Raw genomic sequence first — 27,609 nt, 5'->3', positions numbered from 1 at the left:
CAGGTGTGTCCCTGACGTACACGCTGCGGTGTTAGACTGTGGTAAGAGTCAAAGATGATTTTAAAAAAGCATTAAATTATCAGGTGCAGGATTCAGAAAGCGCAGCAAAGTAGAGGAGGAGAAGAAAGAACAATTTGGAGGTAAGAATCACCCCGATTGTGGACATCATTAATGTTTATTTTTGTCGACATGACATGATATGCTGTCAGTACAGCTGACTTCAGACTCTTTTTCTACTTTTATTATATATTTTTTATTATTTTTATAGCTTACTATTTTGTCTGCCTGTGTGTACATCTGTATACAGTCCAAAAGTTCTTAGGGATGCATGACAATTTGCGTGTCTATGTTGGGGGGCGCCATTCTGAAATCCCGCCTATGGTGCCAACATTGCTAGGGCCGGCCCTGCGGAGCAGGCACCAGTAACAGCACACAAGCAGCTAGTGAGGATGAGGGAAGGCCACCTGTACCCAAACTTGTTCATTACTATACATTGAATACATAATTATCTGTTATAAATTCTTCCTTTGAAAGCTGTCAGAATTAAAAAAAATGTCCCGATAAAATGTCAGACATTGGCAAAATTTGACCTCTAATGATATGAGTACTAACCCACATATGGGCTGAATCATTTGAGTAAGTCTTTATATCCACCACCTCTGTCAGGGAAGGAATGAATCATCGACATAGCGTCAATATGATTTTCATTCTAAATAGCACATACTGAGAGAGCAACGTCATTTAGAGTACACATACAAGTCTCCCAGAACTTAGTCAGCAAAGAATGAGAAAAGAATTGTCAATTCATCACCATTTGCTCAGACTTCTATTCGGATCTGAAAGTGCACTCATCAAAGCTTTTCACACATTTGTGATATTCACACAAGAACATGATTCTAACAGTGAGATAGAGTACTTACCACACTGTACATGGAAGCTTCTGTTTTTGTGAGTAACTGTTTCCAGAACACATCTGCATATCTGATGTTTGACAATTCATCAAAATCAAACAAATTGAGAATCAGAAAATTTCAAATTGGATAAACTGATGAGCCCTGACAATGCTGCCATTTGTCTGCTCCCCAACTAAAACAGTATCTTCAAACAAGTCAAAGAGAACGGCCTTGCATTCTGCTTGAAATAATTTGATATAAGTATATTTAACAAAACTTCTAAAAGAACTTGATCTCATCAGAACAAATAACAAAAACTAAATAAAACAAAAATCTTGCAGCAGATTCAGTTCTTAGAGCACAACATACTACATATAAATATGGGATCAGGTCCAAAGTCACCATCAACATTACATACATTTCTGCCACAATGTATGCGACAATGTATTAGTCACATACACAATGTGAACAGGACTGCAAAAAAATTGTCCTACGAAGGTTTAAACATATTTTTACTAATTTAAGGTTAATTCACTTGATTATAAAAATCAAATGTTACTCACCGGCAGGTAATGAACACAAGGCTTAATTTATCTAAATTCAACTATCTAAAAGAGTTAATTTTTATAACACATCGCATTAATTTGTGTCAACAGCTGCAGTGTTTAACAAATCATTTTAACGTAATCTGGGGAAATTAATTGAATTATTAAATCAATAAATAATTATAATGGATCAGGAAGGTGAGATAAAAAAATCCTGTTGTGTGTTGGGATACATGAATTCCTGCAGTAAGATATTCTGAGTGAAATTCTCTTCAGTTAGCTTAACACTTGCTTTCACATTTAGATCAGAAGGCTAGACATGTGCGAAGGTGAACAAAAGCAGTGATTTCCCCAGGGCTTTGTGAACTTTAGCACAAAGATGACTTGTTTGTTCTTTTTATTCAATGTAGAATAGCCTACTTTCCAACGCACATATTTGACATGTAATCAGAGCAGTGTTTTGGAAATAGTTTTTTTGGGGCTTTTTTTGAAGTTTCTTGGGTTTTGATTTGCTGAGGAGATGGGCTTCAGGTCTGCTCTGTTTCCTGCTTTGCAAATAAATACAGTGAATCTCACCGTTTGAATGTGCCCTCTGACATCAGGTGAGTGTGTGCCTTTAACATCAATTTCCTCAAACAATCTTTTAAGGTAGCTTGACTGCATAATATATGTGACCTGATAATCTTAGTTTTCTTTCAAACCAAAAGTTTGAAAGAAAGTTTTTCTTTCAATCTAAAAATATAAATGCATAAGAGTGCTCATTATAAATGGTATGGTTTAGATTTTATAGTGGAGTGCATAACAAATTTTCTTGAGTTCTTCACCTAAATTAAGCAATTTCTTAAGTCTTTAGATTGACATCTGTCTATCAAGTTTTTTGTCAAAAAACCTTACTTCCTGTGGAAAAACTCCATGTCTGAATCGTTTCTAAGTATCTCATCAGCAGGTTGTGCCTGAACGTGATATACGGTAAGCACTAATTTTACTATTTTATCAAAAGTTAAAAATAATTAAAATGGGATCTGCTCAAATGGAAAAGTGCACTCCATATATGTCTATAAATTTGAAATCATAACTATGTTGACAAAATACCCAAAACTAATGTTTAGGTGAATCCTAAATCAAATCATTCTGCTTGATCACATTACATACATTACATTTTTCATTTAGCTGACGCTTTTATCCAAAGCGACTTACAATAAATGCTTTAAACCCCGAAGGTACAAACCCAGAACAACAAGAGTTAAGAAAGTACAATTTCTTCAAAAATGAAGCAAAACTACAAAGTGCTGTAAGTAAGTGCCATTTAAGTGCTACTAAATTGGAAGTTTACATTATTTTATTCAAGGTATAGTCGGAGGAGGTGTGTTTTTAGTTTGCGGGGTTTGTTTTTATAGAGAATTCTCACTGACCAGTTTTCACATTTCTTCTCCATAATGGTTCTTCTCAAATAAAGGTTCTTCTCAAATAAACGGTCAATTATAAACTATGATCTATCTGCTCAGAACAGTAATATAAATTAGAATTTTTCCAAATAGTTACTCACCAAAACATTTGCTTATGCCATGTGAATAGAAATGTCAAAATTGTATTTGATTACAGTTTAATTTTAGGTGAAATGGCAGTTAACGTAGGAAACAGCGGAAAGATGTAACTTTATATAAGATGATTCACTGGTCAAAGCCAATTTATTTTATCTGGGTTTCATTCGAAATATACTCACCTGCCTAAATGAACCACTGAATATCTAACAAGATCATACATTTTTTTTTTTTTAATGTTTAATGTATTTAAAAACATAACATTCTTAATTTTGTTAAATAGCATCATCAACCAGTCAACCAGCATCATCAAAGTCTTCATATAAGAAGTACAATTTATATCAGCTTTAAAAGACAATAATTTAATTTGATAATGTGTATCAGAGCAGTTCTCATCGTGTTGCAAGATATATATATATAAACATGTTTATTATATAGAATTAATAAGGTGTGTTTTATCTGAACAACAGCGAATCTTTCCTTGTTTATCATTAATTACTGGATATTTAACAGTCTTCAAGCTTCTAAAGGTGAATATATAGATATATAGAGAGAGATAGATATACTTCTAGACTCACATATTTTTCAATAAGTCTGTAATAAAAGTTAAGAATAGTAATTTGTTGTATGCCTCCATTTTCAGTTTATTTTAACAATATTATGGGTTAGCCTCAATGCTTTTCAATCAAATAACCTGACAAGGATGTTGGTTTTTACTGATCCAGTGAAGAAGTAGCAAGTAAAACCATTCAATCCTCTGTTACCCAAAATGTAATCCTGCATGTCCAAAATGGTATTACTAGAGATAATCAAAGATAAAAATAAAAAAGCCTGTATTGATACAATACCCACATGTCCTGTTTACCCTTAGTCCCTCATGATTGATAAAGAGGGAAATCCACTTAATGGATAAAGGATGCAGCCTCAGCTTCAAGATACAAGATACCTTGGTGTTATCATTTACTTGAAACTAATCAGTTTTTATGATGTCTAAATGCAGACATGTTTATAGTCTGAACGGCCTCACATAAAGACAGGACATCCAGTTTTGCTTAAATCCTTCCTTATTTGATCATTAGTATCAGCAAATTGGACAAATCATAAAATAACTAAATAACAAATTAACTAAATAACATTCATTGTGAAAGCTAAACTTTTCTTTTTCTTTCGTGGCATTGAAATAACACACAATCATTATTACAATGACACCCCATGGACACCCCCACCAAACAAATGAAATGAAATTAAAGTAAACACAAAAAATACACCCAATACATATATATCATACATGTCACAAATATATATCCATATACATTCTTAATGCTACATCCTCTTTAACAGAACACACACACACTCACACACACACTCACACACACACACACACACACACACACACACACACACACACACACACACACACACACACACACACAACATCTATTATTAATGTGATTATGTGATTGGTTGTGATGTGTGCTTTGAGATGTGGGACTTTGTAAATAATAAAACCCACACATAGTAGTAGCAGAATTAGGCATCTGTAGCTTTCCAGACAATAATGTGACTGATTACAGAATCCAAATAGGAAATACTTTATCGAACCCATTTCTTGCCGACAGATGTTGACTCACAGAAATAACAGCCAACCATGACATCAAATGACTTTGAGTGAGTAGTCTTGTGACTAAAGCTCTTCTAATTTAGACAAAGCAGACTCACTTTGAACAAAGGGAGACAAAGTCAAGAAGGAAAACCAGAGTGAGAGATGACAGTGAGAAGCCACAACATCTTCAGTGCTTTCACTTTCGACTCAATTCCCGTTTCTGTGGGTGTGCATTTGCAGAACACATATGGTATCGGCTGTGTGGTTTGTTATCTCGATGCATGCTTCCCTACAGCTTTAAAGAAATCTCTGATGTGACAGTGAGATAGCTGAAAAAAAGGGCCCCATTTCACATGATAACTTGCATGCTGTGCACATGCCATCATGACTGGTTCAAGCATCAAAAATATATAAGGAGATATGAGTTAAGTGTTTGAAAGCATAGGGGATGGATTTATAGTAGGACTGACATTCTCACTAGAAAGTGAAAATGATGATAAACTAAAAAACATATAGAACAAGAAACTTCAGCTAAAGACTACATATTTACCAACTGAATGGTTAATAAACAATAAAGATAGTGAATGTAACAGCCAACATTAAAATATGATTTTAAAACAGAGAGACTGAATAACATTGTGTAAACAGTCAGCACAGTTTAATTATGTAGACCAGGGGTCTTCAACGTTTTTCAGGCCAAGGACCCCCAAACTGATGGAGAGATGGAGCAGGGACCTCCTACTGCTCCATACATTGTATAAAATTGGGTTGAATATTAAACTGGGCCTAGTGCCATGTATAAACCTAGCTACCTTGTTGTTATGCATTCAATAATAAGCTATTCCAATAATACACAGGTTCATATATTCATGTTTTATATTAAACATGTGCAAGGTATAGGAACGGCAGTGTATGGATTGCTGACTGAAAGATCACGTCTTCTGCATCTATGTATCTGTTCGCTGCAAACCGCTGGATTCATGTTAATGTGTATTTAAAGACATTTAAATTTGCGGGGGAAAAAATCTATTTAAATTTAAATTAAATTTAAATTGTCTTATCACCCCAAAATTCACACCCTGTTGAGGACCTCTGATTCAGACTAAATTAAATGGTCAAATAATTATTGAATATTCAAGAATTTAATGTAGCATTTTACCCTGGTGCTACTCCACAGGTTACCTTTACAGTTACACTGCAAGGAAGATATTGATTTACAGCATTGACTATAGCTAGTTTCACCAAGTAGCCCTTAAATATTGAAACATTAAAATATTGGCATTATGGTGGTAACAGTGCTACAATTGCAGTGGCCATCAGAATAAATAATATTAAAGTTTTCTTCATTTCAGTACATTTACATTTTACATACAGGAATATTCCATGCTATATTTTGAATGGACGTTTGCCTCTTTTAGAACTTTAAGAGGGTAAATTAGTGTTTGGAACATACTAGCATATTGAGTAATTGAATAATTATTTGCACTGTAGACGGTTTTTGTTTCTATTTATGTTTTGATGGCCTTTTTCCCACCATAAATACGTTGTGGTGGCAAAAAAGTGCAGTGTAAAAAGTACTACGAATGTATGTGTGCAAAGTACGAGGGTGCTTGATACTCAAAAGACAAAGTATCACTGGAAAAATTTAGAATTTGTTTAACTGAGTATCACATAGTGCAACAAAACTCCAGGAATGACAACATCTGATCTGAAAATACCATGCCAGCATCTTTGACAAACACACATTCGTTGCAGGTGACACATTTCAAGGTGCTGCACAAAAGTATTATGTGTGTGTGTGTGCATCCATTTGTATGTGTGTCACTGCACCTGCTGTGAACAACCACAACCCTTCTGTCTACTACAGGAAATGTAATGTTTTGAAGACTTTGATGTGTACATGGCGGCTATGAATGTTGGATGTCGATTAGCTTGAGAATGTACCTTATTTTCAGATTAACTAACACACAGCAATTTGTATCCGTAGATAGAATAAATAATGTTGATCGTGTAGACCAAAGTACAAAATACTTTCTTGAGAAAACAAAGACTTATAATATGTATTGAGGAGAAAAAATATATAGAAAACAGCAATGACAATTTGTGCTTTTCAATAAATATTTTTTTGGTGCTTGATGAAATGTTATATGACAGAAAACACAACATTATATTACAGAAACTTAATTTCTATCAAGTGTCAAAATGTGAGGGTAATGAAATTAGGAGTGATGAGTTTGTTTAAGATTTTAAGATTTTCCGGAACAACAGGTTTTACAAGAATTATGAGCTTTCTTCAAACAACCAAAAAGTCAATACATCATCTGAAGTACATAAATCAAGAGTGACTAAAATCCTAGGCTAAGTGCCTGAAAACTGTGCTTAAGTTGGTTAACTAGAACAGAGTATTTTTCTCAGAGAGCAAACCCAGTACTTAACCTCAATACATAAAAGTAGTACAACATCTTAGTGCATAAACATTGTGCCTACATTCAGTGCATGCATCAGGATCAATACAATATCAATATTAGCAAGTACTATATGTTGTATCAATAGTAGCTGTACAGTTCATGATATAGTGAGTACTGAAAAGAATAATAATAATATATAATAATGATAGCATATATATAAAAGTTATACCATCTTTACATGAGTGTAAACTGGTCACTGGCAACCAGCTGGCTGTTAAGTAGAATATTAATATATAATGAAAAAATTCAGAATAAAGATCAATCAATCAATCAATCAAATTTTATTTGTATAGCCCGTATTCACAAATTACAATTCATCTCATAGGGCTTTAACAGGGTGTGACATCCTCTGTCCTTAACCCTCAGCAAGAGTAAGGAAAAACTACTAAAAACCCTTTTAACAGGGTAAAAATACGTAGAAACCTCAGAGAGAGCCACATGTGAGGGATCCCTCTCCTAGGACGGACAGAAGTGCAATAGATGCCACGTGCAGGAAAACATCTTCAAGATTAAAGTTTTCAAGATTAAAGATTAAAGTCTCTAGCAGCATTTGATGAGGGTAGACATCCCGAAGGACAACCCCAACATGACATGCCGAGCAGTCCCGCTGCAATCACACTCCATGGTCAGCAGCCATCCAGACCACGATCCACCATCCAGACCAGACGCCACTCCAGTCCTCAGTCACCGTCCACCGCCGCCCACCAGGACCCATCACGAGCCACCACCGCGGTCCTGGTCCACCGCCCGTGCCCAATGCCAACGCGACACAGGGTCCGCCACCAGCACCACGATCAGCCCACATAACTCAGAATCCGCCACACTGGATCCAACACTGCGACCCCCGGTGCGCAATCCACAAACCGCTATCCATGGTGCGGCCACAGAGGCCCTGGATCTGCGGGTGATAAAGCAAAGGGATTCCGGGGAAGGGGGATAGGGATGGAGAAGAGGAAGGAGAAGCTGGAAAGAGAAGCTCCGTGTGTCATGTGTCATAAAATAGAAAAAGTTACGTTCTTCCGCACTAATTAGCTCTAACTATAAGCTTTATCAAAAAGGAAGGTTTTGAGCCTACTCTTAAATGAAAAGATGGTATCTGCCTCCCGAACTGAAAGTGGTAGATGATTCCACAGCCGAGGGGCTTGATGGCTGAAAGCTCTGGCTCCTACTCTACTTTTAGAGACTTTAGGGACGACAAGTAGGCTTGAATTCTGGGAGCGGAGTGCTCTAGTGGGTTTATAAGGTACTAACAGCTCTTTAAGGTAAAAAGGCGCTATATTAATAAGGGCCTTGAAGGTGAGGAGAAGAATTTTAAATTCTATTCTAGATTTAACTGGAAGCCAGTGTGGCGATGCTAATACTGGAGAAATGTGCTCTCTTCTCTTTGTTCTCGTCAGGACACGTGCTGCGGCATTTTGGACCAGCTGTAGAGTCTTTAACGACTTACAGCTGGATCCTGATAATAATGAATTACAATAGTCCAGTCTCGATGTAACAAAGGCGTGGACTAGTTTTTCTGCATCTTTTTGTGAAAGGACATGTCTAATTTTTGAAATATTACGCAAGTGGAAAAAAGCGGTTCTAGAAATTAGTTTTAAGTGACTATTAAAGGATAAATCAGGATCGAAGATCACTCCCAAGTTCCTGACTGTTTCATTGGAAGCAAGGGCAATGTCGTCTAGCGCAGCTATATCATTAGATAATGTATCTCTAAGGTGTTTGGGGCCAAGTATTATAACCTCTGTTTTGTCTGAGTTTAATAAGAGAAAATTGCGGGTCATTCAAAGTTTAGTTAATTGATTACTTTGTTCAGGTTTTATTGACAAATATAACTGGGTGTCATCCGCATAGCAGTGGAAATTTACCGAGTGTGTCCTGATAATGTTTCCTAGTGGAAGCATATATAATGAGAATAAAATTGGGCCGAGCACAGAGCCCTGTGGAACACCATGGTTAACTTTGGTGCGCACAGATGACTCATCATTAATTTGCACGAATTGGGAGCGATCAGAAAAATACGATTTAAACCAGTTAAGGGCAGTTCCATTAATGTTAATTAACTGTTTGAGTCTTTGTAATACAATTTGATGGTCAATTGTGTCGAATGCTGCACTGAGATCTAACAGAATGAGGACAGACACAAGTCCCTGATCTGAGGCTATTAAAAGGTCATTAGTGACTTTTGCCAAGGCTGTCTCTGTACTATGATTGGCTCTAAACCCCGACTGAAAGTCTTCATATATATTATTTTCCTGGAGAAACTCACACAGCTGATTGGCTACAACTTTTTCTAAGATTTTAGACATGAAGGGGAGATTAGATATTGGCCTGTAATTGGCTAAAACCTATGGGTCTAGAGTGGGTTTTTTGAGTAGGGGTTTGATGACAGCTATTTTAAAAGACTGTGGTACATAACCTGATGATAATGACAGATTGATAATGTTAAGTAACGAACTATCAATTAGGGGCAGAATTTCTTTAAGTAATTTTGTAGGAATGGGATCTAAGATACAGGTTGTTGGTTTAGAACCTGAGATTATTTTTGGTAAACTGATCACGGGTGATAAGGACACTATACTGATGTGATGCAAGTTCCTGGTCTTAGTGACCATACAGCAGCACTGCTCTTCGTCAGCTGCAGTCACTTGAACTATTTTTAACCCTGCGCAACAGGAGCACCCCTATAAGAGTTTGTGAACAAAATAACTCTAAAATGCATGGAAAGATTTTCAAACTTTATTAGGGTATATATCAGGGGTGTCTAAACTTTTTGTCCCGAGGGCCACATACAAAAAAAATTCTGAAGGACTGGGCCACCCACTTGACAGGGTGGGGGGGGCGTGGCAGCGTGGCGGCATTCTGAGGGACGTGGCGGCGTTCTGAGGGACAGCTGGCAAGTCAGGGCTGAGAAGTGAAAAACAGTGGGCCATAGTCCATTATATTACATTACATTTCATTTAGCTGATGCCTTTATCCAAAGCGACTTACAATAAAGGCCGGCACATGGTTCTGCAACTGCGGCTGCAACTTTTCACGCAGTTGTGTCGATGGACTCGTTTTAATTTATGGTTCTCCAAGGGTTCTCCTATTCACCGCCAGAACACTAGGTGGAGTAACGTTTTTTGTCGAAGACAACCATAGAGACGCCTTCTTTGTGTGTGGCAGTCGTCGTCGACTGTTTATTACTTTATTACTTTTTCTGGAGGACAAATTTGTCCCTGATCTTTCTCCACAGCTTTGTACACTCGTCGACCTGCAAACCGACGTTAGCCGAGATGTCCTTCCAGGAATTGCAGGCCATCTGGGTGTCCTTGTATTCCGTCAATGACGGGTTATACAAGTGGTCATACTTTCGGACCTCCTCTGCCAAACGCTCTTCTATTTGGTCCATATTCGTTCCTCTAAATCTTCCGTGGTTTCTGCCGGTATTATGATGCATTAAACCGGAAATGTGACTCCGGAAAGAATGTAGTTAGCGGACAAATCACAGCCTTGCGGGCTGCGTGAGGCTTGCGTAGCTTTGTCGTATAGTTAAAAAAATTGGGCAACGCATGCAAGCACGCAAGGGTCACACAAGGGGCTCTTGAGCGTACCCCTTCTTGCATGTCTCTGAAAACAAAGACGCATGGGCCGGCCTTAAGTGCATCAACCCCGAGGGTACAAACCCAGAACAACAAGAATCAAGAAAGTAAAAAATTTCTTAAAAACAAAGCAAAACTAAGTGCTATAAGAAAGTGACTTTTAAGTGCTATTAAATTGTTAGTTTAAAAAAAAAATGTGTTTAATATATTATATGTTAAGACATTGATGCGGGCCAATAAAAAATGGATGGCGGGCCGCAGTTGGCCCGCTGGCCGTAGTTTGGACCCCACTGGTATATATGGTATCTGAGTGCTCAGGTGTGGTCAAAATGCTGACTGACTTTTAGTTAGGAGGTTTATGAGTGTTTGGAAAATTTATGTGAGCTTGTTATTCATTCTTTAAGTTTCTAGTATTTTAATAACTACACGGGCCTGTGTGAAAGTCTGAGAGTAATGATTGCAGATATCTGTAGATTACATTGTATCCATTGTTCTCCGAGTGAAGAGACCGTCTCTCCTATGAGATAAATACTCAATGTGTATCTCAGTGGTGAGATAGTCTCAATATGACAGACAACATGCTATGCTCTAAACAGTTATTACTTTAAACATTTTTTTATTTTAAAGTAAATTTTAAGTTTATAGCAGTAACTTGTGCTGGTGTGCCCATTTGGAATGATAGTGTGTTTTTTTTCTCCAGAAATCATTTTGGGAGATGTCCAGTGAGAGTGTGCGATGTGAACAGTTCCAAGCCCATCCTCCTGCTCCACCTCAGAACATGGACATGATTTCCCCATGTGCCTCAGAACACCAGGTATGACACAACTGACACCACACAACTATGCTGAGACATCTTAATCGCAGATGTAGCAGACATCCCTTGCCTGGCCCCAGCCCTCACTCCGCCAATTGTGGGAAACCAGATACCATGACCTGCAGGTCAACCCCTTCCCAATCCTTGTACCATAAAATCTCTATTTCGGACATGAAACCAAAAACATCCAATGCTATTCTTCCAAACAAACTGCCTTTAACCTGACAAAACAGATATTTGCCTGGCACTGCAGATTATTTGGGCGCAACTGGCCGAAGGGGGTTGGCAGGCAACTCCTTAGCTTTAGTTCCTTGAAAGAATATGCAACCTCGCCCTTTACAGGCTAGGTTGCACAATGTAACAATGCAGAATCACTACTTTTCCAGAAAAAAAAAATCACAGGACATCCCCAGCGACCCCTTAACGTTAATGTTACCACTGTTTTTCATCTTCCACCATCACCAAAATTATACATTTTAAATTTCTATAAATCCATTTTGCATATTCATCATTCTTGTAAATATTCCCTTCTTCGTAGCTATTAGTCAATAAATCTCATATCTTTGTATCTATCATTGCAACGGAGATCCATTGAATTGAGAATTCATGATTTTATGATTTGAAGCTGATTATTAATTAAATTCTATAAATGTTCTCCTAAATAAGAGGAGCTGGTGCCCCTTTTTACAACAAGTGCAAATTCATCTTAACGCTTCACACATATACATGATTTCTTAGTAAAGATTGGAGTTACAGTGTAATTTACATACAAAATTACAGTTCAATTGCGTGACCATGTATAAAATCACCACAACAACTCAAATAAAGTTTTGGGTTTATTTATTTATTTTCTTTTTCTTAAAAGCACAACGATCTGTGGTTTGTGATCAGCTCAAACAGTGCTCCAATTGGTGCAGGCTCTAGGCATAAGGGAACAGGATGGTTAGTTGGCTTCAAAAGCATTTGCTTTCAGTTACTTGACAACTTCAAGTGTTCAACAAGAGTATTATCAGTTGGAGGGGAGTCCTTTAAACCTCAGGTCAGCTCTTTTGCAAATGATCCGATTATTTTTTTCAACGGCTCTTTGATATGATCGGAACTGAGTTGTTCTTGAGGGGCCTATCTTTATATCAGTGTGCCCGAATTTCATCCACTGCGATTTGAGGCTGTGCGTCAGTGTTGCGTGCTTCTCTAACTAGTTGTTATATAACTAGCTAGCTAAGGAAAGTTTTAAATAAACTTAAAGTTAATCATTTCGTGACATCTAGTGGAGAAGTGTCATGTTGCAGCTGAATACCCCTCCTCCTCCTCCCTTCCAAACTTGAAAGAGAATCTATGGCAGCTTCAGTTGTCATAAAAACTTAAACGGTGTTTAGTTTGTCCAGTCTGGGTTACTGTAAATAACATGGCGGCCTCCGTAGAGAGGATATAGCTCCTAATATAAATATTTACTATTTAGATATAAAGGGCCCATTAAGGGGTCAAGAAACCAACAATTCGTACAATTTAGATGAAACACGCTCGTAAAAACATCACTAGGATTATTATATATTTATATACACAGTGAACCTTTCGAGGGATAGATCACCGAAAAATGTGTGCAGTGTTTGCAGTGTGTGCGGTGATTGCAGCTCAGAGGAGGATATCAGTTGCTGTTCAGCATTTGAAAACTGATTAGTTCAGTTCAGCATTTACAAAATATGAACTTGTTCATTGAACACCGTTATTGCACAACACTGTATATAAACAGCTAACATTGGTGTTTTCCCTCACAGTGTAGCATGGAAGGAAAATGGCAGAGACAACAGAGACCATCAGTACTGCGTCAAGCTTTCCAAACACCTTCCAGGCAAAAAAATGGTATGCAGACAATTCAATGTACTAAGCTCCACACCAGCAACATACTTTTTCTACATCCCACTTACTGTATGTATTCGGACTTCTGCAGTTGTGCTTCATTCTATATGTTTTCAGTGAGAACTTAACAAAGTATTAAAGCCTTAATACAAAAGTGAGCAACTACACTTTTAAGACACAGCATTCTCGAAGTGGTACTTGATTGAGTTGTCCGTCTTACGTAATTGTATGAATTAAAAAAAATTTATGACCTCTAACCACCTGTTTAAGCAGAGATAGCAGTACATTATTAACCATCAAGGACTTAAGTGAACACAGCACAGTGAACATTATGCACCTTGTTGTCTTTTTGCACAAACTCTTATAATTCTGCACTGACTTTTATACCGTCTTTTACAGTTTTTAGCACACCTAAATCACCTTTATCCACCGCAGCAGTTTATCTCTTATCCCTTTTATTTATGATTCAACCTTAGTTTCCAGTATACTATATATGTATACATATTTAAATGTTTCTATTTTTCTTTGGATGTTTCTAGCTTTTTTATTTATATATTTAATTTCAATAACTGACGGCACCAGGCCAGACAAGAGAACTAAGAATTTGATTGCATTAATTACTTATTTTAATATTATTGTTATTTCTGCATATGACAATAAAGCCTTTGAACCTTTTGAACCTTTACATTGTATGTGTAGGTAATTGAGCAGGTCAAAAACCTACACTAATGCTTTCCATTCCTTCTGCCTTTAGTAAATAATGCAACCTCTTCCATTTGCGAGGAAGAGGTGGATGGATGGTGTTTTCCCCAGTCCCCTTCACCACCAAGGGCTTCCTTTCTCAGGCAAAGCCATCGCAAGATCACTTTGACGACAGATGGTCCAACACAGAGCTCCATCGAGGCCAGAATTCATGATGGGTGACTGTTGCATTGTTACATCAACATTTACATTGAATGATACATTAGACAAACCAGTTTGTGCAGGCATTAGGCAAATCACTGCATCATAGGATAGGAAGATTTTCTTCTGTGTAATTACTGGTTGACTGAAAATACATATACATTCATAGTGGAATTAAAATTACTTACTTGAGTTGGTAAATTCATGCAGATTCTGTTGTGGTCAAGAAAAACTGGACCAGCTGGAGAAGTCATTTTTTCCCCCATACTGTCGACTTCTGTGTTGTGGACTAAAAAGAGCTAATGAACTTGTCCTATGGAATATCTAGAAAGGGTTACTGTTGGAGCATCTCTGTGATTTCATGGACAGAATCACAATGTGCAGCACAGCCATAATTACTGTCCTGTTCAATGACCAAGGTAGACTGAGGTGATTTTGTGCCACTGAATCCATGAAATTAATTGTGGATTGGTGCCCCAACAGCAGCTCAGTCAGAAAACTCACATTCAAATGTTTAATGCAACAGTAGAATGTGTTTGTGGTCTAGGCTCCGACTTCATAATTTCCCCAGATCTGATGACATGGATATGATGGGAGTGATGAGCACATATTTATATATATATATATAATATTATAAATACTATATTTATTCATGGATGATGGAGAGCTGAGTGAGGAAAATATTGGTCAATTGTTAGGCCGCAGTTCTGAGATTTGAGGAGATCTCGTCATGGGTTTCAACAATTGTTGGTGAGCAGGGATGGCAACAGAGGGGTTGGGAAGCAATGCGAGTGTTTCATCATAAAAGAGAAAGAACAGAAAGCAGTATTATTCTTAGCAATGATAATTTGTGTGTCTTGACAATCTATCATTCTTTAAGTACTTATTTGGTATATACTGGGTATATTGGGTACATGTGTTATTCTAAGGTTAGAGAAGGTAAGGTCATGTAGGGGATTAAATTAGAGAATGCCCTTAGCAGAATTGCTGGCAAGATTGCTTCCATCATCTAATCAATTGACAATTACTTAGTAGTACTAAGTAGAAAACCAAACTAAATGATGCATTAACAGTACAATTGGAGGGAATATGAAACCTCTCTTATAGTGAGTATGGCCACAACAAACCAGGATTTAATATCTGCTTGATGACAGACAACTTGTCTGACAGAGATGCTTGCATGAGCAGACTATCGAGACTTATGAGATATTCCTTTTGGAACCTTTGCACATTTGTTGCAAATTGTAATCCTACAGTCACTCTGAGAGAGTGTGAAAAACTTCCATACCGTCAATGCAGTTTTCAGTGACCAGGTGCTGTGTTTATTGGCGATATTTTCCATTCCGATGAATAAATAATAATATAAAATTCCCATTATCGACCAATAATATATATCGGACCAATATATATTTTCCATCCCTATTGATATATTCTTTGAGAAGTGTCCATGACCATGGTAAATCATTGTCTCTGTAATGCTCCCGAAGGGCTGAAGCTGTTTTTTCCATGATTATCAGAGAGTTATTTAAACAGAAACAAATATGTTTTCTCACTTTCCAGTTCATAAGTATGATTCTTTTCAATTATTACTTGGTATATTTTTTTGACTCTTAAACAGCAAATCTTTAGCAATCTGAGAAGATCGGTGTGAGACTTCCTCACTGTTCTTGTGCAATGTATAAGCTAAATATATATATATTGCACCTTTGCTAGATAATAATTTATACTACAATGATTGTTGATATTGTTTTATTGTCCATACCTAAATGCCAGTTTTTGACAGCTTAGGGCCTGAGCACCGATAGTGCGGAGAACCTATAGCTTTTTGTTTTATTATTCAGGAAATTACATTTTTGATGGCTTGAACATACTCACCAAATTCACTTCAGGCCTGAGGAAAATGTATGTATTCTGGAGTAATTGTAAATGGGCTTGGCAAAATGGCCCAACAGTGCCCCCTAAAACCTAGCAATTCCGTCTGGATTAACCGATCTTCACGAAATTCGGTACACACGTTTTTCATCACACACTTTGACGTAAAATGTTCATGAATCATCATCAAAACACAATGTTGTTGTATCTTGGACATACATGGTCCAATCTCCTCCAAACTTGACATGTATGACAATGTTCATGGCCTGATGACTTCTACACAGAAATCAACTTAAAATGGCAACAGGAAATGTCTTGTTTTTTGCAAGTCTTACACTTTGATGTACTTCTCCTCGTCCATTGACTACAGCCATGTCAAACTTTGTCAGAAAGGCCTCAAGACATTGATGATGTAGTCTTTTGGAAACAGATTTTTTGTCAAATGCCATATAAGTGGCGTGGCGTCAAATTTCACATGTCGCTGTGACATACAAAATTGCTGTAACTTCGGTGTACATTGTTCAACCTCCCTCACACTACAAAAAATAGCAGAATAGCGCCCCCTAAAGGGCAGCCTAGCTACACTAATAACCGACATGTACAAAAATCGGTAGTGACGTGTAATTTCATTACGAAAAACCCTCATGGATCGATATGCTATACCAAAGAGGAAGATAGTAAATTTTTGACCATTTCCATATGTTTTATTTTGACAAACTCTTCCTATAGCTTTCATCAGATCAACTCTTAATTCAGTGAAACTCACCTTAATTCTATGGAGATTCAAATGTATTAAACATTCTGGTGTACACTCACTGTGACCGTGGCAAGACGTCAAAGTTAGATGATTGCCAAAAAAGGGGGATTTATTTTTAACTCCTCTGTGCATGGTCCAATCAGCACCAAAACACTCACCTATGATCAGAGTTCCGCCCTGATCAGATCCATATGTCAATATTGATTCATTGACACAGCCCCACCTGCTGGTGACAGGGAGTGATAAGTGTTATACTTTGATGCACTGCTCCTGGCTGTTCTGCAATACAGTATACAGCTCAAATTAGCTCAGACGAGTCACATGACCATGGTCAGAATTGTGACATTTCCTCAAACCATTTCAACATTGAGGTGCAGCGAAGGTTGATCCTTCGCCAAAAGAGACCGAGCTGTCATAAATCCACTGTGCATTGTCCAATCAGCACCAAATTAAAACCTCAGAGAGAGCCACATGTGAGCGATCCCTCTCCCAGGACGGACAGAAGTGCAATAGATGTAATTTGGAATGGAGAACATTAGAAAGATAAGGGTATTTACAGCATAATAACAGAATAAACAGTTTATAGCATAATGGAAGGTACAAGCACTGTGGCAACTGTGGAGAGAAAAAACTCCCTCAATAACTGGGAGAAACCTCTGGCAGAACCAGACTCTGGTGGGGAAGAGTGGTGGTGGGTGGAATAGAGAGAGAGTAGGGGGTGGGGGGAGGGAGAGAGAGAGATCAGCAACATCACACATGAACTCTGTAAGACAACAATCATGTTGGAATGAAATAATTACAAGTCACATGTTGGGAATTCTTTCCTGTAGAAATTGATTTTGGAAGTGAAAGATGTGTAATGAGTTAGCGAGTCTAATCTCATCAGGCTGGGAGTTTCAGAGCCTCGGAGCCCTGACTGACAAAGCCTGGTCACCTTGAGTAGCCAGCCTTGACCTAGGGACAGCTAACAGGGACAGGCAGGCTGATCTCGGTTACGAGTCAAGAGCTGCTAAATGTATGTGGGGGCCAGCCCATGTTGAGCTTTAAAAGTTATTAAAATAATCTTAAAATCAATCCTGAATTTAACTGGTAACCCGTGATGGGATGCAAGAATTGGCGTGATATGAGCCCCACGGTTTGTGTTTGTTAAAATACAAGCAGCAGTGTTTTGAACAAACTGCAAACGTGTCAATACGGATTGGCAGAGGCATGTGAACAGGCCGTTACTACAATCCAGGCAGGAGAGAAAAAAAGCCATGTATTAACTTTTCTAGGTCCGGGAGAGATCGAACCAATTTTATTTTTAGAGATGTTTTAGTAGATGGAAGAACAGGATTTAATGATTTGATTATTGTGTTTTGAAATTCAGAAGAGAATCGAATGTGAGACCTAGATTTTAAGCTGTAGTTTTAATATTGGCTGCCAGGGGACTGAAAATGATAGGGATTCTGCCTTCTAGCTGGTCGGGACCAAAGATTTCTGTCTGGATGTCAAATCAGTATGCAGAGCACCGACCACTAAATCAAATATTGCACAAAATAAATACTGAGCCAAGTCACTTTTGACTTGTGTATCAAAGGGTTAAGTGGATAGTTCACCCAGAAATGAAAAGTCACAAATTATCTACTCACCACTACGCCGATGGAGTGGTGGGTGAAGTGTTTGAGTACACAAACGACTTTAGGAGTCTCATGGGTAAACAGTTTAGCAGCCAAATCCAATACAATTGAAGACATTAGTGACCTATCATCAGACCTAATAAAACAACATAAAAAACACAACATGCCTCTATACTGCTCGTGTGGTGTCATCAAAGTATCCGCAAACTAAATGTTTTGAGCCTAAATGTACGCTGATATCTTCAGATGCGGTACATTCAGGGACTGGGAATGCTAACGTCTGCTAGCTTAGCAGCTTCTGGTGGACTTTTGGGCTTAAACACGTTGGAAATGACCTGGTTTATTGACCTGAAGAGATCTATTAGTCTGTATTTAGTGGTAGTGATAGCGTCTACTGCCAAAAATATATGAGCCAACTTTAATTCGATTTACATTCAATTTTCACCTTGTGGTATACAATAAATGGCATGGAACGCGTGATTAATGGGCATGGTCCATGCAACGGACGCAGGAAGTGACACGTTTATCCTTCCCGTGGTGCACAAAGTGCACACCAAACGCACTTACAAGAGGGCGAGTTCAGAAATTATAGCCGACCTCAGAAGCAATGGCACCACTCGTGCTTTTACTTCTTGTGACTGGTGAAATCCTGTCCAGAGTTGGCCCTCTCCACTGGTGCACACAGAAACTCGGATGGTATACTACAGGGATGCCCTACTAGCATTGCGGCTCGAGGGAGTTTCACCTCTGATGCTTCTCCCGGAGACTGTCAGAGGGAAGCCTGCTGGAAAACAGCGTTGGCAGAGGAGGGGCAGGAGAGGAGGCAACAGACCCCGCTGCCCCCTATGATCTTAAGCAACGTGAGGTTGCTGTGCAACAAAATGGATGAGCTCCGCTTAAACACAACATACAGTCATGAATACAAAGACTTGTGTATCATGGGGTTTACTCATATTGAAATAAATCATCAGGGAACTGCAGAAGTGGAGGCTTATGTATCTACGTAAGCAACAAGTCATGATAATAAACATAAATATGTGCAGCCCTGACTTAGAGATCCTCTTTCTCTCTTTGCTACCGTTATACCTCCCTAGAGAATCTGGGAACATCATCATATGTGCTGCTTATCTTCCTGAAAGTGATAATGCAAAAAAAGCTGCAAATCTCCTTGCTGAATGCACTCACACCCAACTCCAGTGCACTCCAGGGGCCCCTATTTTCATCCTCGATGATTTTAATCAGTGCGAACTGGAGGTGGCATTGCCTGGTTTTAACCAGTATGTAAAATGTGGTACCAGAAATAACACTGTTCTGGACAATTGCTTCAGTATTATCAAAAGTGCCTACAAAGCGGCCTGTGGCTGAGGGGTAGAGCAGTTCGATCTCCAGCAGTTCGATCATCATAGAACAAGAAAGTGCTGCTAATAGATGAATGTGTGTGTGAAAGGGTGAATTTAAGTGTACTGTAAAGAGCTTTGAGTGGTCATCAAGACTAGAAAAGCGATATATAAATACAAAACCATTTACAATTTACTTCTTCCCGGAGTCCCTTTGCCTTATCGTCCGCAGATCCATGGCCGTGGCTGTGGCCACTTCGTGGATTATGATCTGTGGATCACTTACCAGCGATCGTGATCGTAATGGCTGATCCTGTATCGGGTTGGCATCTGATAGTGTTGGTGGAACATGATCGAGGTGGCAGCTGATGGTGGATCCTGATGGTGGCAGTGGACAACGACTGTGGACTGTAGTGGCATCCGATCTTGATAGTGGATCATGATCTTGCTGGCTGCTGACCATGGACTATGATTACAATTAATCACATTTCTCATCAGATACTCGACCATCACCAACAATAATCCATCAATTCATTGACCTTCCACTATGCTACAAAGTGTTTATTCTAATGAACGCTGCAAATACCCTTATTTTTGCTGATGTTCACCTTTACACGTGACATCTATTGCACTTCTGAGGGTTAAGGACAGAGGATGTCACACCTTGTTAAAGCCCTATGAGCCAAATTGTGATTTGTGAATATGGGCTATACAAATACAATTTGATTGATTTGATTGAAGCGGACCCCATTAAACATGTTTACATATGTCATCTGGCCTGGTTACATAAAAGGATCACCCAGGAAGAGCTGGAGGATGTGGCGTCTTTTACATTACACATGATGTCACTGTGACCTTTCTTTTCCCTCCAGCATCTCTGAGGGGGCCAGTGCTCTGTTTGTGAGTGGCCTATGTCGCTGGCCCGGCTGTGAGGCTTTTTCTACTGATTTGACGAGCTTCTTAAAGTAAGTAGACGGCTGAATACATTGTTATATACAATATTAGTACTGTGGTCAAAATAAACATCTTTTGTAGTGGCGGCTGTGGCTGAGGGGTAGAGTGGTCGTCCTCCAACCTGAAGGTCGGCGGTTCGATTCCCAGTCTGAACCATCTGCATGCCGAAGTGTCCTTGGGCAAGATGCTGAACTCCGAATGGCCCCCCATAGAATAACAAAGTGCTGGGATAGATGCACTGTATGAATGTGTGTGTGAATGGGTGAATGTGAAACTGTAATGTAAAGCGCTTTGAGTGGTCATCAAGACTAGAAAAGCGCTATATAAATACAAATCCATTTGCCATTTATGTAATGTATTTCCCACCTGTTCCTTGAAGTGGGCATTGGGTCTCAACATTTATTTTCAGATTATTATACAATGGCTCTTAGCCATTATGGACGGAGATGTATTATTCTGAGCCTTCACCTTCCTGCTCTAGTGTCTGTCCTTCCTCAACCACACTGGCAGATTATCTGAAATGTACCTTATTCTACCTTCTTCGTTTAAGTTTATGCTCTGGTTGAGGACAGATTTCTTTATATTACCTAAAAGAGGGAGGAGAGTTTCTTATCTAATTTTGGATAGACCTAAAAACTTTGCCCTGTTTTGTCTTTTAGGCATCTCCATTCTGAACACAGTCATGGTGACAGAAGTATTGCTCAGTGCAGGGTCCAGGAGGATATTGTGCAGTGCATGGAGAGTCAGGTGGGACATGGAAGAACATAGAATTTTACGAGTACACAATAAATATCAATGTAGTTCCCCATCCCATTTTGGGCTTACAAAAAAGCCCTTATTTACAATCACACATATTCTTTTCCTAATAAATATAAAAAACCTGTTGAAAGAAGAACAATGGAAAAACACATTGCTTACACAACTCTTACTTATACAAACTGACTTGATAGAGAATTTTCTTTTTGTCTTTGACTTATTTTTTTTATTTTTTCTAGTTTCCTATGCTTTCTCCGGATAACTCAAGTCAATCTATGCGCTTCATCCATGTGTACAAAATCATTTTAATTATTTTTTATCTTACAAAACAGACCATTGCAGAATTAAAAAAAAGAAAAAGGGACAGTAGGAAACAATCCAAAGCTACATCATTTAGACATCACATCGGACAGATCCGTTCTCTAAATTAATGTATCATCCAGTTTCCACAGTCAAAAGGTAAAACACTTGATCTCAGCAGGTCACACTGCGATATTTGCTTTTTTGACAGATTATATACAACAAATCTTTCCTTAATGTATTCAGTTTTTATCTTTGTAAAAAAATACAGTATTGCTGTAGAGCATATAGATATTCTGCCATACTAAACCATTCAACAATTTACATTTTTAGATTATAATATGCTTGTGAAAAAAAGCCTTATTTCTGATCTGTACAGTGTAGAAACATTGTTTTGTATGAAACTCATGGATCTGTTACTTTTCTTAAATAATGCTTACTTTGGGTGAGTGTGATGACTTATTCAAGCACGAATGAGCTAAATCCAATACTTATTGTTTCAGCTCATCCTGGAAAAACAGAAACTATTTGCAATGCAACTTCATCTACACCTCTCGGAACTCAAACAAACGGGCTTGGTATGTTGGCTCTCTATTCTTGGCTTTAACTATTTCTGTCTGCTTGATTTACTTGATTAAACAAGGGTAGCTTTTGTAATGTTAAGAAGACTAGAATATAAAGTCTTCTGTTTATGATTTCTCTGCATAAAAAAAGCAAGTATCATTGTCTGTTACTGTCCACTTCTATCACTGTACGCAGAGGACAGATTCTGAGTGGCCACACAGCCTTCCTCTGTTCCTCCCACAGCCTCACGTGACAGATGGAAACAGGAGAGGGCAACAGTGGTGCATGAAACAGCTGGGGGAGTTATCCCAGCATGGCTACAGAGCTACTGCTTCTGCCAGCCTGCTGCCGGGTAAAACATTTCAACAGATATTTATAATTGATAAAATATTACAGAAAAAACAATAGGAACTTTTCAAAGATTTCAAAATGTATTTAAATTTCAATATATATTTTATACTATGAATTGATGACATATCATTATTATTATTGCACAGATTTGGTCCCCAGCATTGAATATTACAAATACAAAAACATCAGGCCTCCATACACCTATGCCTTTTTGATAAGATTGGTGAGTATCATTTCAAATTGGGTAGTAAAAATAAATCATTATTATAGTTGCTATTTAATCAATGCTGAGTTGTCACAGCTTGTCTTGTGTTTTGTGTTGCAGTCCATCGTGGCGTGTCCAGAAAAACAGCTCACACTTAATGAGATTTACAAATGGTTTACCACAATGTTCTTCTACTTCAGACACAACACTGCTACCTGGAAGGTTTGAAATGTTTTTATTACAAATTTATTCAAGCTGCTTTGAGCCCTGGTTCCTCTGAACCCAGAATTGCCCCTCAAAGTGTATCAATGGTGTGTGATAGATAAAGTGCTGCATATAGAGTCACTGTATGAATAAATGTGGGAATGGATGAAGGTGACATTAAAGCATTTTAGAGGTAGCTATATAGATACAGTCCATTTACCATTAAGCCAGTTACAGTATCCACATCCCTTAGTGAGGTCAAACAAAATGGCAAAAACATTGTGATTATTAAGCTAGGGTTTTTTGGGATGCAAGGTTTGTTAGAGCAACACTATGAATTCACATAGGTTGGATGGTGGAATAAGGAAAATACCCATGGCTATCATTTGATAGCCATGGGTAACAACTTGATAACAACTTTTTGATTAATTTAATTCTTCTTCTCTTGGTTTACGTGTGGATGGCAAACAACTTCAAGGTGTATACCGCCACCTACTGTTCCTGTACACGTTTAACACCAGGAGGTCACACAATAGGTACGTTGGACTTGGTCTGACTGCAGCTTTCTTTATCCTCCGATGTGATCTGCCAGTGGCTGCAGGGATGGAGTAAAAAAACGGACACAGTCGGACACAGTCAGACTAAGTCCATCTCAAATGCACCTACTTTCTACTTCACGTAGCGCAAGTGAAAAGAGAACAACAATTGATCTCGCGGTGTTTGCCTTTTTGTTGCAGATTTAACGGATGTTTATGAAATCCCTGTGTTTTTGCACAACCTTTCTTTCACCTGAAAATTAAGATCTTATTCTAAAGCCACTATGTGATTTTATATATATATATACAAGGGGTGGGGGGAAAGATACATCCAAATGTATTACAAAATAAATTACTGTATCTTTGTATTTCAAATATACAAAATACATTTTTTCCTAGGCAGCAGGACATCACATTGCAAACCATATAGTTTAAAATAGTCTGACCAACAGTACCATAGCAACTACTTTCTAAGTAATTAATTAATCAATCATTCATTTGCCAATGCAGTCTTTGTCAATAGCAGAGAGTTATTTGAGAACAATCTCACCAACACAAATTAGCCACGACTAAGTTACAACTTGGGAGAGAAGTTGTGAGCGACAACAAACACCAGTGGTGGAGGGGATACCACCTTGTTTTTTCAATGCTTTGCAGCACAACGTTGTTGTTGATAACAAGACACGTGTCCATTTATTAAGTTAAACCATCTTGTGGCATTATAAAGTAATGTTCTACAACAACAACTCTGAAATGCTTTTAAATTGTTTTCCTGTGCACAGCTGATGAAAACTTAACAAAGGCTGAAAGTTCACATTAACTGTGAGCTGGTCATGTGAGACATAATATAAGTTCAACAAGGAGGCTGGAAACTGGTGTTTACAGGTTGACTTGAACATTGTTAAACACCATTGTGTTGTTGCCTTGTGGTTTGCTAATGGTTTGGTAATGTGCTTGTAAATAATATGATATCTTGTAGGCGGTTCGATCCAAGTCTTCCCCATACTGCATGCCAAAGTGTCCTTGGGAAAGATACTGAAACCCCAAATTGCCCCTTCTCATAGAGAAAGTTTTGCACATACAGTATATGCACTGTATGATGCATGTTTGTATGGCAAAGACTGTACTGTAAAGAGCTTTAAGTGATAACTAGAAAAGCACTATATAAATACAGACCATTTAACCTTACCTTTATGACAACAGAACTCTTCTGTTGTCTACAGAATGCTGTGCGTCACAACCTCAGCCTACACAAGTGTTTTGTACGAGTGGAGGGAGGAAAGGGGGCTGTTTGGACAGTCGATGAAACCGAGTACCAAAGAAGGAGGGGACAGAAGTATCACAGGTACAAACATCCTCACAACAAACACAACCTTGCAAGTTGTTTTTAACTCTGCTCTGAATAGTTAAGTGCTGTAAATGGGTAGATATTCATTCCTTGAAAGGTTAAACTCTAGCCCCTTTGGTGACATTTGGGGGAAACAAACATTCCGAAGTTGTAGCCACAAGCTATTTAGTTGTTGGAATGAGACACAGTAAATAACCTGTGGCCATGAGTTATGAATATATTTCTTAAGGAAAAGACCTGGTGAACTAAACTGAAGAAGCAGCTTTGATGAGAGATGAATCACTTCACATAATCACATGATGTAGCCTCTGTAACGGACATTATGTGGCAATGTAGGGTGGTTGTGTTTTGCTAGATGAGCATTAACCAGTGTTTTCAAGGAAAACAACGCCTGGATGTTTACCCAGGGAATGAACTATCTCAGACATAAGGCATTCAGATTCATTATACTGAAGAGCAAGGGACATGGTTCCATCCCAAAATATTTATTTATTAATAATGACAAAATTGTAACTATTAAAGGAGCTGTCACACACCATTCCCACATATATGCAGGGGGGAATGATCTAGAGCTAAGACTTACCAGTGGAGAGGCAGGTTATAGCAAGGGAAGAGAGGTATTCCAGGGAGATTCACCCTGGTCACAAATGCTTACACATGTGTCCTCAGACACACATGCAATTGTGAAACCATAACCAGGTGTGTAAGGCACAGCACACAGGAAGGAGACACCAGGCTCCACCACTTAGGCTCTCAACTTCTGCAAAATACAGAAAACAGACACGCATTAGTAGCGCTGCACTCAAATTAAGAAAACAAAAATAAATAAACTATCCCAAAACAATATTAATTTATATCAGGTAAAACGAAAACTACCAGTAGATGTTAGAAGGTATTAGTGGATTTGGGATATAACTTCAGTTGTGCACCTAAGTGTCACCAAGTGTTTTGGCCTTGTAATCAATGATACAGGCCGAACTTTATGGTATGCTGAGGCTAAAGGTAAAACTTGTATGGCAGTACTATGAAAGCCATGTGGCCCGCTTAGTAGATCAGACCGATGCCTTTTTTAAACTAACCACTGTCATATTTTAGAACAAGAGACAAGTGGAGAGTATACCTTGTATATTTTACCACATTAATGAATGCCTACCACTAGTTGATGGTATCGGATGCACATGTAGGGGACAAAAAGTTAAAGGTTACCAACTAACAGTAAATGTTGGGGGGGGGGGAAGAATCACCTGCAAGCTGGGAGAGAGACCCACAAATGTAATATTTTCTCCATTGATAAGGATTTAAAAATTACGAAAATGATTGTAATATCTTAGTTTAATTTCATATCAATGTATTATGGTCACTTTTTTCAAAACAACCTTAAAAAAAGATCGCAATCGCTCTAGCTCTAGCATACTATTGTTAGCATGCTAGTGATCTTTTTGTGCAATGATAATCACGTATTTTCGCATCGACTACTGATGACGTGTCGGGTTTTCGCGATGACTACCCAATTCGTAGGGGAACATTTTAACCACTACTCTTTGTGCTCCATTTCAAGGCTCAAGATATCCCACGGAAAGTAGGAGTCGTCGTAGGGCCAAGGGATGAATTGGGATTAGGCCACATCTCTCAGCAAGAGCAATTAGGCTCCCCACTCACACGGTGCGTCATGTTTTATCTGACAAAAGTTTTCTCCATGGTGTTACCACAATCAGAGTCAGTGCAGACAGTGTTATTCAAACTATAGCCCATTATAGTGGCTACATCATGTGATTATGTGAAACATTTCATCTCTCATCCAAGCAGCTTCTTTAGTTCAGCTCGACAGGTCGTTTTATTTATTACTTAAGGAACTGATTTATAACTGGTGGCCATGACTTATTTATCTCGTTCCCACGACTTAATAACTTGTGGCCACGAATTATAAAATTGTAATTATTAAAATGATTTATTTTATTAATCATCTTATCAAGAAGGACATTTTGGTAGCGAAAGAGATAAGTAGGTAAAAAAGAAGCGGAGGAAGTAAAACAGAAACTGAAGAGGTGGTGGGGGGGGGGGGGGGGGGGGGGGTTAAACTGTGTCGAAAGTGAGCATACAGTGAGTGTGTGTGTGACTAAATGTGTTTTCCCAGGGACTGTCCTGTCAAGTGGCTCACATCCTTCTCCCATTATTGTCCAGTGGACCCCTGAAGACCAGCAGATGGCAGCACAATGCTGCTGGCGTAATCAGTGTTTGCAGCAGTAGTCACATGTCCATTTCTACTTTGTATTATTTTCAAATTACTTAAATATTACTTAAATATTGCTATGTTGTTCGTTACATAATCTACAGCTGTTTTCATACTCACTGATTTCTGATTAAAAAGAGATGTTGTTAAGTAACATATATGAGGCTGACATTTGTGGCTGTTTTGTCCTCAGCCTGATTTTATCCATTCATGGACTAGTTTTATTCAGTCTGTAAATAAAATAAGATCATGAGCAGAGAACATGTTCATAAACTACGTCATCTGTTTTTTTTTATATTCTCCGATCCTGATTAAATTGATCTATCATCAAATTGAAATTGGACATAAACCACTGAAATTCTATTTCCTTT

At 38.3% G+C, this 27,609-nt stretch overlaps 1 protein-coding gene across 11 annotated transcripts; it reads left to right on the top strand.

The window, feature by feature from the left end:
• foxp3b (forkhead box P3b) lies at positions 1-27,514 on the top strand. 11 transcript variants are annotated; one of them, XR_008338825.1, is made up of 13 exons: positions 1,781-2,040; positions 11,332-11,445; positions 13,221-13,305; positions 14,057-14,222; positions 20,663-20,755; positions 21,404-21,491; positions 22,304-22,378; positions 22,560-22,716; positions 22,862-22,938; positions 23,041-23,142; positions 24,864-25,005; positions 26,567-26,670; positions 27,143-27,514. XR_008338825.1 is itself a non-coding variant. In XM_053424669.1 (13 exons), exons 2-12 carry the CDS (start codon positions 11,347-11,349, stop codon positions 24,964-24,966), a joined length of 1,083 nt encoding a protein of 360 aa, XP_053280644.1. In that variant the 5' UTR covers positions 1,783-2,040; positions 11,332-11,346; the 3' UTR covers positions 24,967-25,005; positions 26,567-26,670. The 11 variants fall into 11 exon arrangements, 9 of the variants coding, with proteins under 9 accessions (XP_053280637.1, XP_053280640.1, XP_053280644.1 ...); XM_053424669.1 differs by lacking the exon at positions 27,143-27,514 and adding an exon at positions 23,603-23,660 and having other exon boundaries at positions 1,783-2,040; positions 24,884-25,005; XM_053424668.1 differs by lacking the exon at positions 26,567-26,670 and adding an exon at positions 23,603-23,660 and having other exon boundaries at positions 1,785-2,040; positions 24,884-25,005.
• Positions 27,515-27,609: the final 95 nt, after the last annotated feature.

The sequence above is a fragment of the Pleuronectes platessa genome, chromosome 6 (genome assembly GCF_947347685.1).
Source record: "Pleuronectes platessa chromosome 6, fPlePla1.1, whole genome shotgun sequence".
Taxonomy (NCBI): Eukaryota; Metazoa; Chordata; class Actinopteri; order Pleuronectiformes; family Pleuronectidae; genus Pleuronectes; species Pleuronectes platessa.
The sequence above is the reverse complement of the archived record's forward strand: the minus strand, read 5'-3'. Positions and strand labels throughout refer to the sequence as shown.